Source organism: Athene cunicularia (assembly GCF_003259725.1).
Source record: "Athene cunicularia isolate RWA chromosome 12 unlocalized genomic scaffold, athCun1 chr12_part1, whole genome shotgun sequence".
In the NCBI taxonomy this organism is placed as follows: domain Eukaryota; kingdom Metazoa; phylum Chordata; class Aves; order Strigiformes; family Strigidae; genus Athene; species Athene cunicularia.
This window is the reverse complement of record NW_020799116.1, coordinates 8,259,656-8,277,239: the sequence shown is the minus strand read 5'-3', so window position 1 is coordinate 8,277,239 and position 17,584 is coordinate 8,259,656. Positions and strand designations below refer to the sequence as shown.

General features: G+C 43.5%; 1 protein-coding gene across 1 annotated transcript in view; it reads right to left on the bottom strand.

Annotated features, from left to right (window-relative positions):
• LOC113484874 overlaps positions 1-17,584 on the bottom strand; it is a 31,636-nt gene that overhangs the window by 8,114 nt on the left and 5,938 nt on the right. Inside the window, exons 5-9 of the mRNA XM_026857557.1 lie at positions 12,187-12,423; positions 10,665-10,746; positions 9,185-9,394; positions 4,014-4,222; positions 3,410-3,482 (exon numbers count right to left, since the gene is read on the bottom strand). Of these exons, the coding sequence (XP_026713358.1) occupies positions 3,410-3,482; positions 4,014-4,222; positions 9,185-9,394; positions 10,665-10,746; positions 12,187-12,423 (811 nt within the window). The remainder of the gene's footprint in view (positions 1-3,409; positions 3,483-4,013; positions 4,223-9,184; positions 9,395-10,664; positions 10,747-12,186; positions 12,424-17,584) is intronic.

Below are 17,584 nucleotides of genomic sequence, written 5' to 3'. Positions count from 1 at the left end.
ACTGCATTTGCGTAAGGTACAGCAGGCAAACCCCACAGTATTTTGATAAAAGCACATAAACAGTGCTGGCAGATGGCATTAAGTTGATCATAATTTATTAAATTAAACTGGTGCATCAGTTCTAGATCGCTACCGCCCATGGCATCCCAACACACTCACTATTGCTCTTACTGACTAAAACTATTGGCTTTGAGTATGTCAGTTTAAAGGCTGAAAAGAAGATGATCATAAATTGAGTTATCCAAACTCTGAAAGAGCCAAAAGCCCTGCTGCAAATTACTGAGCATGTGAGTAAGGACTTTGCCTTTAACATAGATAGATGTTAAAGCCCACACCCAATGGGAGCAACAATTAGTGTTTCTTTGTTTCAGCCTGTGCTGAAGGTTTGCTCACAATTCAGAGGCCTTTTGCTTGCTACTAAGAGCATTTCATATTGTGGGCCCCTCTGCCAGCATCTATTCTGCGCTCATTGTTTGCTCAATATGAAATAATCCACATTTCGAGCAGCAGAACCGCTTTGCCCTGTGCGTGTGCCTGTTGCCCCCCAGACACAGCGTGCCATGAGGGTTCTCAAAGAGAAGTGAACGTAATTTCTTGATTAATTGCCATGCATCAGCTCCAAGTTACATACAACTTTGGTAGTTAACCTTGTAACCTCCCAAAAGCAGCTCTTTGCTAAACTTTCCAAACACGTCTGTTTGTGATAAATCATTCTGCGTTTGCTAAGAGGATAAGAGTTTTGGCACCAGCTCTGCACCTGACTGCACGTGGGTGAGAGCAGCAAGTTGCTGCAAGCTATCAAGAATCAGCTTTCTGTTTTGGGGTGGGTGTTGAGCCAGGGTTCTCGAGAGTGCTTCTGTATAAATGCTTTTGTCTTTGTAAGAATATCTAAGGAAGGTAATTCAGAGGATTAATTTTCCCCCTCCTGAGACACTTGGCCCCTCTCAATTGGAAGAGCGCAAGAAGAAGCCAACAGGCTCTGTGGAGCTCTGGCACTGGGCGGGCTTTCTGCAGCTGAGCACCCTGCACTGCCCCCTTTTCCCTTACCTAAGGTGGCCTCTTCTAGACAGAAGAGCAAATCTGCAACCCTCCAAACTCATACAAAACGGGACTAGAGCTTGTGAGTAAAGCTATGCCTCCAACAGTGTCACCAAAAAAAAGTTAATTTGTAAAGCTTCTGGGAAGCAAGGACACTCACTCTTGTTTCAGATGGAGGAGATGGAAAGCAGATAGAAAGGCCACCAACGTTAGGTGCATTACATTTTAAACACGACACTACATGTTTGCTACCTGGTTCGGTGCATACGGCTTCTAGCCTGACCTTGAAGCAGCCATGTAATGTTGATGAGAGGTGCACACAGACAGAGACCAGACCACTTACCACTAAAGATATTCACTGTAAAAATTACAGATCTGAGTTACACCTGTGCAAATCGCAGAGCCGCAGCAGCCTCGTCTCTGCTGCTGAAGCATACGTCTGGAATAATTCCAGTGGAATACCAGAATCAAAATGCACATATGCAAAATGTATGCAGCTTATTTTCAATTAATTAAAACTGATTCTGAGCAGTGTATCTGGAAAAATCACAAACAAAAACCTCCCTATCCTGCTAAGTGTCTCCTCATTTTCCTGTATGTCTGAGAAAGGACTCAACCTACAACAACAACAAAAAAAATATCCCCTAACTATTTCTAGAAACATTTCATACTATGCCAGTTGGCCAACATACTTAAATAACCAACCAACCAACATATTTATTTAACATTCAGCAGATGGACATGATATGAACATCGTGGTTTTCAGTCGTAGTTTTATAACTACTAGATTTTTTCAATGCCAAGATTCAAACAGGTTCAGAAGGTAAACACATCTCTTCATCTCTCCACTTCTGGCCTAGTGTGCATTAACTTTCAACAACATTTAAACGCATCTTGCAGTGACCCTTCCAGGCTGCTCTCAGGGTTACCTTCCAGTGGCTTTTTTTCCTGCTCCAGGACCAATACCACCCTCTAAGGTGATCTCCACGCGGGTCTCAGTGGAGCTGTCACACCCGCCAAGGAGGTGCAGCCCGGAGTTGGGGCTGGGATGGATGTGGTGGTGGAACAGCATTACCTCCCGGCTCATCAGAACTGTGCCAGGACCTGATGGAGAAGCTGGGAAATGCCTCCCCTTAAGCAGCAGAGAGCACTTCTGGGCTGCAAGAGCAAGGCCAGGAGCAGTATGCCAAACCAGAAGCCCCCCAGCTGCTGCAAATTTCCAGAGATTCATAACTTTCTCTAGGGTGGAATACTTCCCAGTGAATTTTGCTTTGTGATGATGATGTGGATGGTGACAGCTCAAGCCCAGACCAGACCCTTCCTGTGCAAGGCAGAGCACAAAAGTATGGGGCATTTAAAATGTAAAGCTTTACATTTTTTTCAAAATTATTTTTCTGTGGGAGATTTTTTAACTCTGCAAAGCTGGGGCAGTGGAATGGCGTCTATGTTTAAGCATAAGTGAAACAGCTGGTAAAGACACTTGAAAAAAAGATTAACAACAACATTATAAATGCATTTTTGAAGAAACATTTAAAGTTACTGTGCAATAAACTGAGTAGAATGTCACAGAATGTCAAACTGGGCACAGTAAAAATAAATGTTATTCCCAAGGAAAATAAAAAGACTGCATATTTATGTAACATTCAGCAGATGGACATGATATTAATACAGGGGTTTTCAGTTGTACTTTTATAGCTACTAGATTTTCTTGCCTAACTTGGCAACCCAAGGCACCATTTGATTTTTGGATTTGGACAATACTGCAACAGATGTCCAGACCAATAAAATAAATTCCTAAAGGGCTATGCTTAATTTGTGTAATTGATCAATTTTTGTTACATGGGCCTCAGTTCACCAGCATGTAACTGCCTTCCAGATTAGCTCAGCAGTAGGGATTTCATTCCATATGTTACAATGGTTTATTGGCGCTTTTGACGACACTGCTGATTCAGCAGCGTTGGTGGAGACACCTGTTGGCAACGATAATGAAATAAAACCCCGGGTACCGGGGCGAAAACCGGCACAAAAGCTTTCAGGTGGCTTGTAAACATCACGGGGGCACAGCTTCCTGCACTCAAACGTGTTTGTCTGAAATTACCGGTGACTGCTCCAGCACCTCTCCCATGCCGTCAGTGCATCGGAGTCAGAGAAGGTGACTCCACCTCTTCTATAAAAAGTAATAAGTGCTCTAAAACATAGAGGACAGATAAACGTTGAAAAATTATATCAATAAAAATTTTGTAGTACATTTCCTCTAATACAAAATGTCAGTGATTTACTCCTTCCCAATACAGGTTTAATTGATTCAAATAGCATCGGTAGTAATTAAAATATGGATTCTGAAGCACAACTGTTAGCTCTCATCACTCACCTATTAAACTTGCCATAGATGCTGTGTTAATTATCTTCCCATATCCTTGATTCAGCATAATGCGGCCTGCAGCCTGTGACAGAAATTAAAGGAAAGACCAGTGACCCTTTTTGTGATTGTGCTAATAATGACATGATAATAAATTAGTCTTCACTTTTCAGAAGAGTTTATGTGCTAACACATTTTTTTTTTAAGCACTTGATATAAAAAATTGATAGAAAAATGGCTGATGCAGGAAAAACGCCACTGCCTTTTCAGACCCTCTTCACTGTTGGCAATATTTTTTTCAAAATAATCACTAATGTTGGGAATGGCCCTCCCCAAGCTTTCTGGTTTTCAGGATGTAACAAATAACCACCCACCAAAAAAAACCTGGCCATTCTTAAATGCCTGGGCTTTGGGCAGCCAGTAAATACCAGCTGCTTTTGAAAATATTGACCAAAATCTTTAACTGACAGAAAGCTAATATCTCCTTAACACCACCAAAACGAGGAATAATTCTATTGTGTTCATCAGTAATAAAATGTTATTAAATCTTGGTAAAGTACGTTTAGGAAATTATTACCCATTTGCAAAACAAACCAATACAACATTTCACACTTACTTGACAGCACAAAAATAATCCTCGTAAATTAACATTGAAAGTTTTGTCCCATTCTTCCAGGGAAGTATCTTCGCTTGCAGAGTTCATATTGATTCCCGCGTTGTTGCATGCAATGTGAACCGTGCCCCAGCGAGCTACAACTGTATCCACAACCCTTTGCACATCTTCGGGTTTGCTCACATCTGCTGCGAGGGCAACGCTTTTAATCCCTGCATTAAAATAAGAGCGATGAAGTCAGTACGGGAATTCATAGAGAAAGAAAATCTGGTTTATGGTTACTTATTAATTCGTTTGGTTTGGGGGTTTTTTGTGGTTTTGGTTTTTTGTGTTTTTGTTTTTTGGTTTGTTTTTGTTTTTTTTTTTTTTTAATATATGCCACCTTAATTCATTACTCCACAAACTGTAGCAAAATGTGGATTTGTTATTGTAATGCTGTTATTATAAAGTTGCTAACTGGTGCAAGGTTTGCTTGTTGGAAGCAAACAGAAAACCGAGTTCTGAGAGTGGAGTCTGGGATGAAGCTTTGAACACTGCACCATCTTCTGTCCAAACCCTCAACTGCACCTTCCCGCCGGCAGCAGCTCCACAGAGCATCGCTCCTGGGCGGAGGGTCACAGCGCAGGAACAGGACACAGCAAAAGGCTCTTTCATTTGCTCAAATGTAGATGGGGCTTCTGCCAGTTCCCCCCAAGGTGCTGCAGAAATCAAAACAGTTTGTGCAAAAAGTGCTCTCTGGATGCACACTGCAGCATCCAGACAGCTGGGAGCCTCAGACAAAACCAAACCAGGTTTAGGTGGGAACTAACTGGGAATACCTGCAGGTTCACAGGCATGGTAGGCACAATGCCTGGCCTTATTTATTGCCAGTTACACTACCAGAATAATGCAAACATTCAGAAGTTAAGAGATCGACTGGATTTGAAACCTGCAAAACTTGTGCTTGTTTTTCCTAGAAAAATCCAGGCATTGCCTTTTGCACCAGTGCTGATCTGTAAATAGCTTCATTCAATTCACTCTCAAAATCAGCTTTAAATACCATTATTATTAAACAAAATAAACAGCCTACTGAGCACCTGGTGCCAACGGGATTATACCCATTCTGAAAGTCAGGCAAGGCTACCTCAGTAAGGGCTGTGGTGAAACGGGGCTTAACTTGCACGGAGGGAGGCAGCTGCTGGGCTTGGACCACAGATCAGCAGTCTGCAAGCGGAGAGTGCACAGGTTAGGACTTACACAGCTGTTAAAGCAAGATTTTTTTACTTCTATTTAAATGGAAAAAAATATTCCCCATTGGTCACTCTTTTAGATCACTCTAATAAAAAATTTAAAAGAAGCCTTAAAGCTATGCTAGGAGAACAAGAGAAAACTCGCCCAAACTGAAGCTTTGAGATGGAGGCTTCCATGAAAGCAAGGCAAAGCATTAACTGCTGAGTGATATTTGAAGAAAATTACAGGAAAGAGGCTTTTGGATGGAAAAGCCCCTCTTGACCTCCAGTGTCTCCAGGAGCCTGCTACAGCACACACCTCAAGGTGATGCCAGTCTGGGGTGCTCCCCACACCAGGCATGGGAGCCGATGTCCCCTCTGGCATTCAGCTGTGCCACGGTCCCCTGCTTCCCATGGCAGAGAGAAGGGCAGACCCACAATACAGCCACCTACAAAAATGAATGCACGTTCTGCCACAAAACAAGACCTCTTATTTTATCGCAAGTTTTATGCTAAACATGCTGAAAGAATAAGAATAGCAGACAGCCCCAGTGCTCCTCTTAATTGTTATCAAGACATGTAGCGTACAGCGAGCTGCTGCAATCTTTCTTATTCAATTTACAGACAAAATGGGTGCAAGCATGTTACTAATGGTAACAGAATGAGGTTCTTCACCTGCCCTCCAACTTTCACCCCATTTATGGCTTCATCTTATATGATAGTACATAAAAACAAGACAAAAGGTGGCATGCGTGAGTGTCTAGTGAAGAAGCAGTGAAGGCACTCTCACTTCAAACCAGAGTCCCACACTTGACCTTAATCAATTCAGCTGATATCCTTGCACCCTGAGAGACAGAAACAAAACACTTTCTGTCTCTTCATTGTTCCCCCCCAACCATCTATTAATAATGTATAAAATAAACTACGGAAAAATAGCTTAGAATCTGTAGTCCCGACCAGAGATAAGAAACCCAACAGATGACTGTTCTGCTACATGCATGACGGTGCCAGTGCACCTCTGCAGCCCTCAGTTTGGTTTTGTGATGCTCATGGAAGCAGTTTTGAGATGAGAGGGGCAGGAGAGGAGCCCAGTGGCTCCGTGTTGGACAGACATCAATGCTGAATCTGCCCGAGGTGCCCTTCTGCAGGGTACATGTGCATGCTCCCCCCAGCCACAGGCTTCATCTCTGATCTCTCAGTATAAATGGAAGTAATACATTGCATAGAGACAAGAAGATCAGAAGTGACATTGTGGGGAAGGCATTTGCATAGTTTACAGTGAAAATGCACATTTTAAAAATCCCATCAGACTAATTCTTCCCTTAAGGTACAGGCAGTGATTTCCCCTGAAGACAGAGGGGTATGTAGTGGAAGGTAACCCTTAGGATTTTTTGGTTATGTTTCATCATTTTTGGTTCTTCTGTCAGGATCCATTAGCAACTGTTGAAAAAGGTATTCATGTAGGATCTAAAAACAAAGAGCCCTGTAACCAAGGGACATACACCCGAGCTGTCTAACAAAGGTAAAACTGAGATCACAGAGGTTCTGATGTTTAAAACTCATCATGAAATGATGGCACCATCCCAAAAAGACAGTAAAGGGCTCCTTCGTATAAGAAGCAAAACAGGTTTAAGAAAGCTAAGCAAAATGTTTTGAAAAAGTATCAGTATGTGAATGACTTGGGGCACAGTGTTTCCAACTTTGTGTTACAGATCCACAACCAAAGAGGGAAAAAAAAAAAAAAAAACAAACCATAGTTCTTTTGTGCTTGTTATAGCAGGAAAATTATGTATTAATACTACAATTGCTTCAATTTACTCATGTGAGTATTTTGAGAGTAAAGCTAGCTGAACCTTTTGGTCAAAATTTATTTCCAACAGAGTATATCACTTCTTTGAAGCCAGAATGTTTCATGGAAACATATTGATTTCAACAAAAGTTTTCAAGGGAAACCTTCTGAGGTCCAGGCTAGACTCTCTAGTTACCTCTGGAGAGAAAGAGATTGAAAAACTGACCTTTTCAGATCCTTTCCAAAAACAGGCATTTGGATAGAATTCTCTTTCACAAAAGCAGTACAGTTTGGGTTTTGTTCCAACAAAGAATGACAATAAATTTGAAACCTTAAAAACTGTCATGAGATGGCATAGATGTGCCCTGACCAGCTGCACTGGTCAAGTTGATAGAGAATATTTGACCTTAAAGGATAAAGATGTGTAAAGACTGAGAAGCAAGATTTTCTTGACTTTAGACTGCAGTAGTATTTGCTATGCCTCATGACCTCTCTGACTGCATTTTGTAACACACTCCACCTCCTCCAGGCTTGCAACCCACCAGTGAAGGAGCAGAGATGTAGGGCAGCCATTGAAGAATGGATGATCAAACTCCCACTGAAAATGCCCTGGAGATAAGTTAAGTTAGCTCTCAAATAGGCTGTTGGCATCCAAAGTCTCAGGGCTCTATCAAGTAGCCCATTTCTATCTGAATAGCCCTACTTGATATGCAGGATCTCACTGTGAAAAAATGTCCAAAAGGCAAGTTAACTTGTAGGGCAAAGCTACTGTGTGCCAAGACCATATGGCTTCAGCACATAAGAAAATGAAAAGCTTCAGGGAAGGAGGGACTGGATGACTCAAGAATTTGTAATAGGAACTGGACACTTTCTATTCTAGGTCATTATCTGGGATCAGAGCAGCAATCAAAGCTTTAGCTATTACACTGATACTCAGGGCCAAGTGTGTCCTGCTTACTAGAACTGGGATCATGCAGACTGAGAAGTTTAAGATGTTGTCTCTGGAGGCTCAGGATGGTATCAAAACCAGAACCGAACCATTTCTCACCCCTTCCTTAGGAAGCTGATCGAGACTGGGTGATAGAAATACATCAGCAGGACCTGGTTTTGGTGGGGAATGTGGTTTCCAATGGCCCAATCCCTTTCTGAAGTCAGAATGGAAACAGATACTGCTGACTTTATCCGAACAAGAATGTGAAAATTTCCTGGGTAAAGCTGTCTTTAGAGGCAATGAAGTACTGCACTTTGAAGAAGGCTCAGTTGTAATCTTGCAAAAGGAATTATAAAATGAGTAACACTTCCTTTCTTTTCTCATTAAAATTATATTTCCAGTTTTCTTTTTCCCCTTTACAATTGCAGTTTAGCACGACTCTAGGGGGAAATTCAATTTTATGTTACATTTTCTGTTTTTACTGCTAGAAGTGGCTTGTAGAGGATTTTACCTCTTATTTGGGATTTTAGTTATTATGTCTATCTTTATTTTGTTCCTATATCTGACCTTGCATGCATGTTTGAAAGAACTATAGCTCAGGGTTCCAAAAATTACTTTGCTTCCATTTGGGGACACAATGAGAGATTTAAGCTGATAATATTATACCTCTACCTTGTTTTGGCGTTTTGGCTCATGATCCAGACATTAGGTATGGAAGAGGTGCTGTGGAGAGGGTATGTGCTAATGAGTTCATAGGCCACGTCTGTCATCCATCCCTAGTGAAGCCTGAGGTGCCTTGGCTGCTGCAGGGTTTACTCTGAGGAACACCATCTCTGTTCAATGCAGGTTATACAGATCTCATCTGCAAGAGGTGGCCCTTCTCTGCCCCTGTCAGTCATGGCTCGCTGCTGTCTTTCCTTTGGGCACTCTTGGCAAGGAATTTTGTTTGGATGACTTTGCCTCTCTGGTTGAGTTTATATTGATAAATAACTCTCGCAGATGACGTGATATTAATGACTGTTTGCTGAGATGATGCTGGTATCCAGCCTGGGTGGGAGAAGCTTTGTGACCATGGCATGTATTTGCTGTTTGAAAATATTCTGCTCTAACCTATTCCGCATCAGGGCTGGGTGGAAGATAATTGCACTGCAGAAAAAGGGTCGGGTTTGCACAAGGAAAGCAGTCCCTTACAGTACTCATCACAGGACAGTGTGCATCAGGACCTGCAGGTCAGTCCCGTGCTTACCTTTGAGGCTGAGCTCACACGCCACCGCTTCTGCCTTTGCAAGGACCAGATCCACCACGGCTACTTTAGCACCGGCTTCCCCCAGGGCATGAGCAAAGGCTCTTCCAATTCCCTGCCCTCCGCCAGTGACATAGGCCACCTTGCCATCCAAACGCAGCTGGTCAAGGATGCGGCGCCTGTTATAACCCCAGAAGATGTCATCTGTCACCACTTCTTTCTAAAACAGAAACATACATATATTGCACAATAAGGTGCAAAGCTCAGTACGTGGTAGCTATGAAGGTCTCTGCCTGTGAGAAAGAGGTGGGAGCACGAACAGGGATCCATGTCTTCCTGGCCCATTATTTAATAGAAAAGTATGATTGATTCAAGCCAAAAAGCGCCCTTATCCCTACAGATACTAGTTTCAATAGGAGCACCAAGGTGCAAGACAATGGAGCAGAAGGGCTGCGGTTTGGGGAGATGCACCAACCTCTCCACTTACATGAGAGTAGGGTATGTTATTTCCTGATCCAGCTTCCTGTGGCAGATGGGTCAGGTTCAATGTTTTAGAAGATGACTTATTAAGTCTTCCAGTTATTTCACCCCCAGGGCCCAATCCTGCCCTCAGGCTCAGCTGGCTTCAGGGAAGCGTGGAGGCTAAGAACAAGTTTCCAAAGGCAGAATTTGGCTCAAGTAGAGTGCAATCAAAATATCTTCAACAAGGCTGGTGCGCAAATAAAGATATCAGCCAATAACTTAAACCAAGCTGTCATCTGATCAGCTGCCATACATCATTTCCCCCTGACTGGAATCAAAATGGAAAATACAAGATGTTTAAGATACTGAGTTTGAAATGCCAGGAATTACCAGTGGGTGTAGCTTTAGGAGCACTCAGAAAATGCAAAACAATGAGGATGCTTTAGTCTGGATTTACTGAGTTAGGCCATTATGATTCCAGATGGGATTTTCATGATGCTGGATGATGCCCACTACATAAACCGGAGAAAGATAAAAGCACTATCTTTTCCACAGGACAAGCAAAATCTAAGGCCATGAAAATATTCAGCTCAGAAACCACAGGAGCGCATCATGTGCTGCATTTGGGCACAAAAAGAGCTACCTCAGAAATATTGCATTGGTTCATTATGGCTGAGCCCCGGCTCCATCTGCTCACACTCCCCTGCACGGGAAGGACCAGAGAGCACCGGGCACAGTCACTCGGCAAGGAGCATGCCAGCTGCTCCGGGGATTTATCACAGCACCGGCATGGCTGATCCAGAAGACTTCGCAAAGAATCAGCATTTAATAGGTTTAGCGTAACCCTGGACTAGTGAGGCTAATATGTGCCAAGCCCTAAGCTGGTAAATCTGTGCTGCGCAGCACCACGGCACGGCAGATCGCACGTTTGGGCTCCTGCCACCAAACCCCTGGAAATTATTTTGTCACTGTCCTCAGCAGAGTCAAAATTTTCCCAGAAGTGCTCCCACGGAGGAAATACACACCTTGGATTCAATCACCGCATCTGGAGGCGCGAGGCTCCTTCGAATGATGCTCAGTCCACTCTGCACAGGTAAAATTATCTGCAAATACAACACATGCACACACAGTTCTCAACTGATTTGCACCTGGCTTCCTATCACTCAAATTCCACTCTTATGAAGGATAGTCCTTCCTTAGGCCACAGTAGCTTTTCTCCTACTCCTATTCTTTAGCGGAAATTCCTTTTAACACAAGTATGTCAGGCATTCGTATTTGCTCACATTCCCCTTCCAAACTCCCGTCTTCCACAAATACCAGGAAAAAAATGCGATTTTGTCTCCGTTTTCTAAATCAGTGCCAGCTGCTGAGGTTTCTGGGTTTCCACTGCCTGGCTAATGCTGTCATGAGGATATTCCAGTCTTATTCTTGGAGTTTCGCACCATAATAGCAACCTTGTAGCTCTTCAGCCTTTACTAGATCGTTTGTCCTGCACCCATAGATGAATGTCAGTGAGTTTTCCCACCTACCTTCTCGATACTGTTATCTTGACACTTTAGCAAAAGCTGCACTCAGCATTGGGGATTCAACCCAATATTAAACTATTAGAACATTAGTTATGGAAACAACATGCTATTTACATGCATTGTATGGTTAAGAGTAAGATTCAGGGGATGGAAGATTGTCATTAATCTTTCCCTCTTCTGCAAAGAAAAGCTGTTGCTCCTGGTACATTAGCTGATAGTTGTGTTGATGATAGAATAAATACAAAATCACAGGAGGCACCTCTAGAGGCTGTCGGACCTCCAGACAGACAAGGATCTTAAGCCCATGAGACCACCCCAAACCCCTCTGAGCATGGCCCTGAGACCCCTATGCTGTGGAGAGCTGTGGGAGGAGGTGCTGGCAGGGGGGTGGCAGCCCTCACTGCTCCCACCATGGCACCGGCCTTACAGCACAGAAGGGCGGGCAGGGATCAGGCCATCCTCGGTGCCTCCCCCCAGCCATAGCAGCCCCTTGCCACCCCGGTGCAGCCGTGGCATGAGAGCAAGCTTTGCAGGCCGGTGGCTGCTGCCCTGCGGTAGCATCACTCACGCCAGCTTTTAAAGCCCTGGAGGATATGTGTCTAATTTTGCCTCTAAAAACCACAGCATATTGTTTATGCATCCTATTACGTCTTTCTTTTTCTCCTGCTGGAGTAGGACTTTGTTGACTCCTGTTGTGCTGGTGGTGCCCTACAGCCTCCAGAGCCTTTAAAGCAGAGCAGCAGTTCCTTGGTTGTACTGCAGAGCTGATTATTCACCCTTAAGTGCTCCACTTTTATCTTGCCTTTAACACTCTATATGATGTAGACAGACAGTAGGGACCATTTCTGAATATAGAAACTCATACATAGAGCTCAAGTGAGGTGAATTATAATAAAATTTGAGTTCATTTTAGGTCCTCTGGATAATGGCACCAACAAAAGAAACATTTTAAAGAGTACTTTGCAGAATCCATAGATACAGTACCACAGGCACCTTAACCAATTGCATTGCACTCACCTGCTCAACACGAGGATCTGAATTAATCACTGTATTTAATTTTCTGACAGCTAGTACATTTTCATCAGATATGTTCTCCAGGTAGACTTGTCCTTTCATGAGTGTATTCTCTACACAGATCACTGCATCCATTCTCAGCAAGTGGTTATCCATGACAAAGCTGTAGTAGTTAACAGCGTTCCTTTGATCAGCATCAATAAAGACTATATCAAAGTGCTCATCCTCAGCATGTAATGCCTGGAAAAAAATTATGTTGGAGAAAACACTAATTATTTACCTGAAAATTTAAAAGTCTTGTCACTGAAATCTCCTTTACATAAAACCCAAACCAGAGGGAAACCTGTTCTTTTAAGGTAAAATTGCTAGAATTACTTCTGGAGATCTCGGGAGTTTTCCATGCTTTGCAAACAATTTTTCAGCACTTCTGGTGCCCAAAACTCTGAACTTCTCAAAGAAAATCAGCATATAAAAGAGGATAGCTCATCCCACCTTGTGGTTGAGAGTCACAGCAGAAACATTTGCATTTCTAGAGTCAAAGCGAATCAACCCATCAGGGTAAGGTAGACGACTGGCATCAAACCCTGTGGCTGAGGCGCTGCAATAAGTTATCTCTTCTCAAAAGAGTTACCATCAACAAATTGAAGAGTGGCAATTATATTAGTCTGGGAAAAAGAGGCATAAGGCTGATTCTGGGAATTGCAAACTGGTGAGTCCCACTTCAGTAGCAGAAAATGGTTGAAATCCCAATTAATAATAGAATTGTAAAGCACATAAAAGAACAGGTCATGATAGAGATAAAGCAGCACAGCTCCTATGAAGGAAAATGATGTTTCTTTAATCTAAAAAAATGCTTTGGATGGCTCAGCAACAGAGAGGATAAAAGAGAACTGGCTGCTATCATCTAATTGGATTTTCAGAAATGTGGCACACCTTCCCTCCAAGCAGGCTGCTGATGATAATGTATAAAAGTGTTGATGGATGACCAGATGGGAGCCTTTACAGCCTTCTCCTGTGGCAGTTAATGCACTCGCTGCCCAAGAGGCTGCTATGGAATATTTCAGATTCCATCTGGGACTATTTAACTGCATCTGTGTGCGTTGCAATGAAACAACGGCTCATCCACCTATCTCGGCAAGCAGAAATGCTTTCAAGTCTTGGCATTTTGAGTGAAAAGAGAAACAATTATGTTTTCCAGAACTCACTGTTTCTACCACAACTTTTAACAGTACTTCTTGCATCCAGATTTCCCTTTTGTGTTTGGAGACATTGTGCACAATGAGTGATGAGCGATCCCCTGAGATGTACGAGAGAAAGCATCAATAACAAATGGCAACAGAATGTGAAAAACTAATTTGGTTTTGAGAATGAGGTTGATGGCTCCCAAACAGAGATTTCAGGAGCCTTTCTGAAGCAGGGGGTGCATCATTCAGATGAGGAAATAGCAGAAAGTGGATCATTGAAGCTCCGAATTACTCTATTGTGCAAACTGGTGTCATTGTGAGCTTGTTAGTGGTTAAGAAACTAAGCCTGCCTGAGAGCCTGGATAGTCACACTTAACTGCAGATGCTTGATAGCACAGAAGCTCTGCCAAAAGCATTCATGAGTCCACATTTAGGACACCTTTTGATACTACACAACAATGAAAGAAGACCTTAAGACTGGTTTATAATAAAAGTAGCAGAAACTGGGACATCTGGTTTCCTGGGATTCATCTTTTCATTTCATGACCAGTAAGAAAATTTTGCCCTGGTTGCCTGTTGAGCAGTACTGGGGGAAAGCAGCAGGAACATTTTTTGCTGCTGTGGAAGAGCATCTTATATCAGGTTGCAACTCAGTCAGTCTGTCCAACGTAGACACACGGGAAGAGTCAGAAGATGAAAGCTGGGAGGAGGAGTCCATCAGGAAGAGAGATTCAAGGTCTCATTCCCCAGAGAGAAGAGGCAAAGCCGAATTCAAGTAATTATCATGACTTATCACTACTTTCTGACTTGTAACCTTCCCGGGCAGAGAAGGTGGGGGGCAGACATTCAGAAGCAGATGTGGCCATCTCTGAACATATGTTACTACTGCTCTGTGGTATGGCTCCCTAATGAAAAAGAATCTCACTTTTATGCATTGACTTCATTAGGTCCATATGGAGTTGTGTAGCTTTTTGGATATTAGCCGGACTTCTCATTTCAGCCCTCTTTCTGTACTCTCTACCTGCTGACAGCTTATCTCCTTCTTATCTATCTTCTGGTACAGATAAACCACCTTTTAACTTCACAGCTTTCATCCCAGGAGGGTGCCTGTGTTGTATGTGTTTCCAGCACATGCCTGTCTTGTCCTTGCACTGCCTGGGTGTGGGAGGCCATCGTTTGGAAGGCATTTCTCTTCTGAGAGTTCATCAAGCCCTGAATGGCCAGCCGTGAAGGTCACTTGGGCACCTTTCATTTCTTTTAGATACCTAGCACTAGACACCTATGTGGAAATGCCTGAATCACTGCCCTGGAGTTTGTACCGTGACTCTGCCATCATTTGAGCTTCTTGCTTCCACAGCTTCAAGATAGCTGTTGGGTTTTCCATATTTAGCTGGAAACAGCTCCAGGCCTATAAGGGGAATCCATGAAATTCCTTGAACCAGCTTTGCATCTAGAGCAGACTCTACACAAGAGGATAACAACCACAAGGAACAGGAAAGTGCTCCATTTCCTAGAGCTCCGTGGCTAGCAGTGGGTCATGTGGACAGGTAGTCACCATGGCCAGGGTACCACACTGGAGGGGGTTTCTTCACCGCCAGCACCCATTGCTGAACCAAGACACCCAGAAAGAAAAAAAAGCTACTATGCTTGTAGCTCTGACTGTGGAGCTAAGCCCTGGAAATATCGGTGCAGTGATGGAGAAGAGAACTCATTGCTGTCCCTCTCCAAATGGATGAGGGGGGTTAAGAGGAGGGACTGACTACCCTTGTCTTCCCAGAGCAGACTGGACCAGGTCCTGCCTGGGACCCCACAGCACGTTGGAGATGCCTTTGTCCTTTGATAGGAGAGAGGCAGAGCCCAAACATCTCCAACTGTGAGGAAAGCTGAGATCCAGAAGGAAATAATCTGCCTGCAAAATATCCCGCTGAAACTAATTTCCTGAATGTTTACAGTGCAATCCCTGCTCCTTGCTACAGAGGCATCATAGACAGTAACAGATGGCAACAAGAAGTGTCTTAATTCAGAGCAAACTTGGCTAAAATTAATGCTTTTGCTTACAGTGAGTCATTAACTTCCTATTGGATTAAAAAAAGAAAAAAACCTTGTAGCACTGCATTCCATAGAGGAGGTGCACCAAAAGCAAGCATGGGAAAGGGCACAGCAGCACTCCTGATGGGTACAGGAAAAGATTGGGGAGAGGACATCCCATTTAAAACATGAATGAATCTTCTGTCAAAGCTCAGAGAAAATCTGATTGGAGTCCTGATCAGAGACAAGACTCTCTCATAAGGCACATACAAACTTAATCAGAAAAAAAATGACTGTCCAGTTCCTTTGATATGGATCATACAGTCAGCATATTTGTAATAAAGATGTACTCAAAACTTATTACCTTCCCTATGCCTTGTTCTTGACCTAAATGTAATAGCAATCCATCCTTAGGGTACACAGAATACATGAAAAAGTACAGCTTCCTTTTAAAACACCATTAGAATATTTTACTGTATGTGGACATACACTCTTGTTACTCCTAAATGCTATTCTATTGAGTACAGTTTATATTCACCGGCAAAGCTAAATCTCTAGGGAAGCTAGAGAGGGAATGCAATTTCTAGTAATAACAGCTCACAACAGTGAATACTATCCACTTATCCCCACAATTTCCAGCTATTTTGGACTCCTTTCTGAATTAACCTTTCATATCAAAAGGAGCAATTCTGCACACTAGAGACTCCGACACAATTTCATGCATAATTTATTCACTCAGTTCAACATTAAACGCAGAGTCCTTGACTTTGTCAAGGTGGATTCTGTTGGCAGACTTCACAAGCAGCAAAACAGGAGAAATGAGATCTGCAGCTCAACCTCTTCACCTATTCTGTCTGGTAAAAGGAGGGAAAAAAGAAAAAAGAAAACCCCGACATGCTTACACAATGCCCTGCAATCAGCAGAATCTGCTGCAAACATAGAGTTATTTTCTGTGTTGAGTTTTCAATTTTAAAATGGAAGGATCAAAATCATGGAGGGGAATAATTTCCTCATAGTTTGCATTCCCTCCGGACTCAATCCTGCATCCATTGTTCAACCAAAAGTCCACTGGGAATTAAAGGAAGCTCTCTGTGCAGGATCAGGCCTCTTGCTCACAGCTGATGCACGGCAAGGAACATTATTCAGGCTCAGCACAACAGACTTAAGGAGCTTCGCGGGAAAGGTTTTTAAATGCTGGCCCAGTACATGTTGAAGAGGTAGCTAATTTCCACTGAAAGCACCTGTATCAGAGACTGAACCCAAGGAAAGGCTTTCCCTCAGTCCACATTTCAAAATATGTAAAAATTCCTGAGGTGATTGGGCACAGAGGTTCGTACCATGGTGTATGTGAGCTTCATGCTTTGGTGGAGACCTAACCTAGTTTGGCAGTGTCTGTCCCTCACGTGTGGGAAAGGTGGATTTTTTCCATCGTGCCCTCAGGTACCAAATGAACCCCACTGTGTACCTGGACTCTCTGGCTCCTGTCTGGTATTTAGCATCCTTTGACAACTCAGAAGCCCAGAGGTTCTGCAGCTTGCTGTGATCTGGGACAAGAGACAGGGAAATTGGCCAACCCCACCAATGGGGGCTTCAGAAAGCCTGGTCAAGGTGCCACCATGGACTGATGTGCTGCCTTTGCACTTGCTCACAGCCCTGATGAGCCATGGTTGTAGGTGGAAAAGCCAAAGCCACGTGGGTGCTGCAAAGGCCTGGCTGTCTGAGGCATGCTGGCACAGATGTGTCACATCCTTGTGGCAAGTGCTGCAACATCTGTCATCTTCCCTTGTAAAGGGCATCGACAGCAGATGTGGATGCAGCACTGGACACATCCTGCAGCACGTGGATGGGACCCTCTACCTGAGGCTAGGACGGGCTCAACTCTTGGGTGGGCTAGTTCTACACCAGAAGTGAGAGCACATCGTATACCTTCTGGCAGTTCGGACTTCTTGAATCATAACTTCATGCAGCAGAAAAGGCTTTCCCTGCCATGTAGTGTTATCTGTATATATGACATTTTTGTGCGTTGAAAGCCAGTGCAGTGAGGCAAATCCTCTGCTCCCAGGAGCTCGCACTGCCACAAAACTTTGAGGAGCAGCAGATAAGCAGAAAATCCTGCCCTACTGCACTCAGCTTGGAAGCAAAACCCAGCCATAGTCACCACAGCAAGAAAGCTGCAGCAGACATCTCCA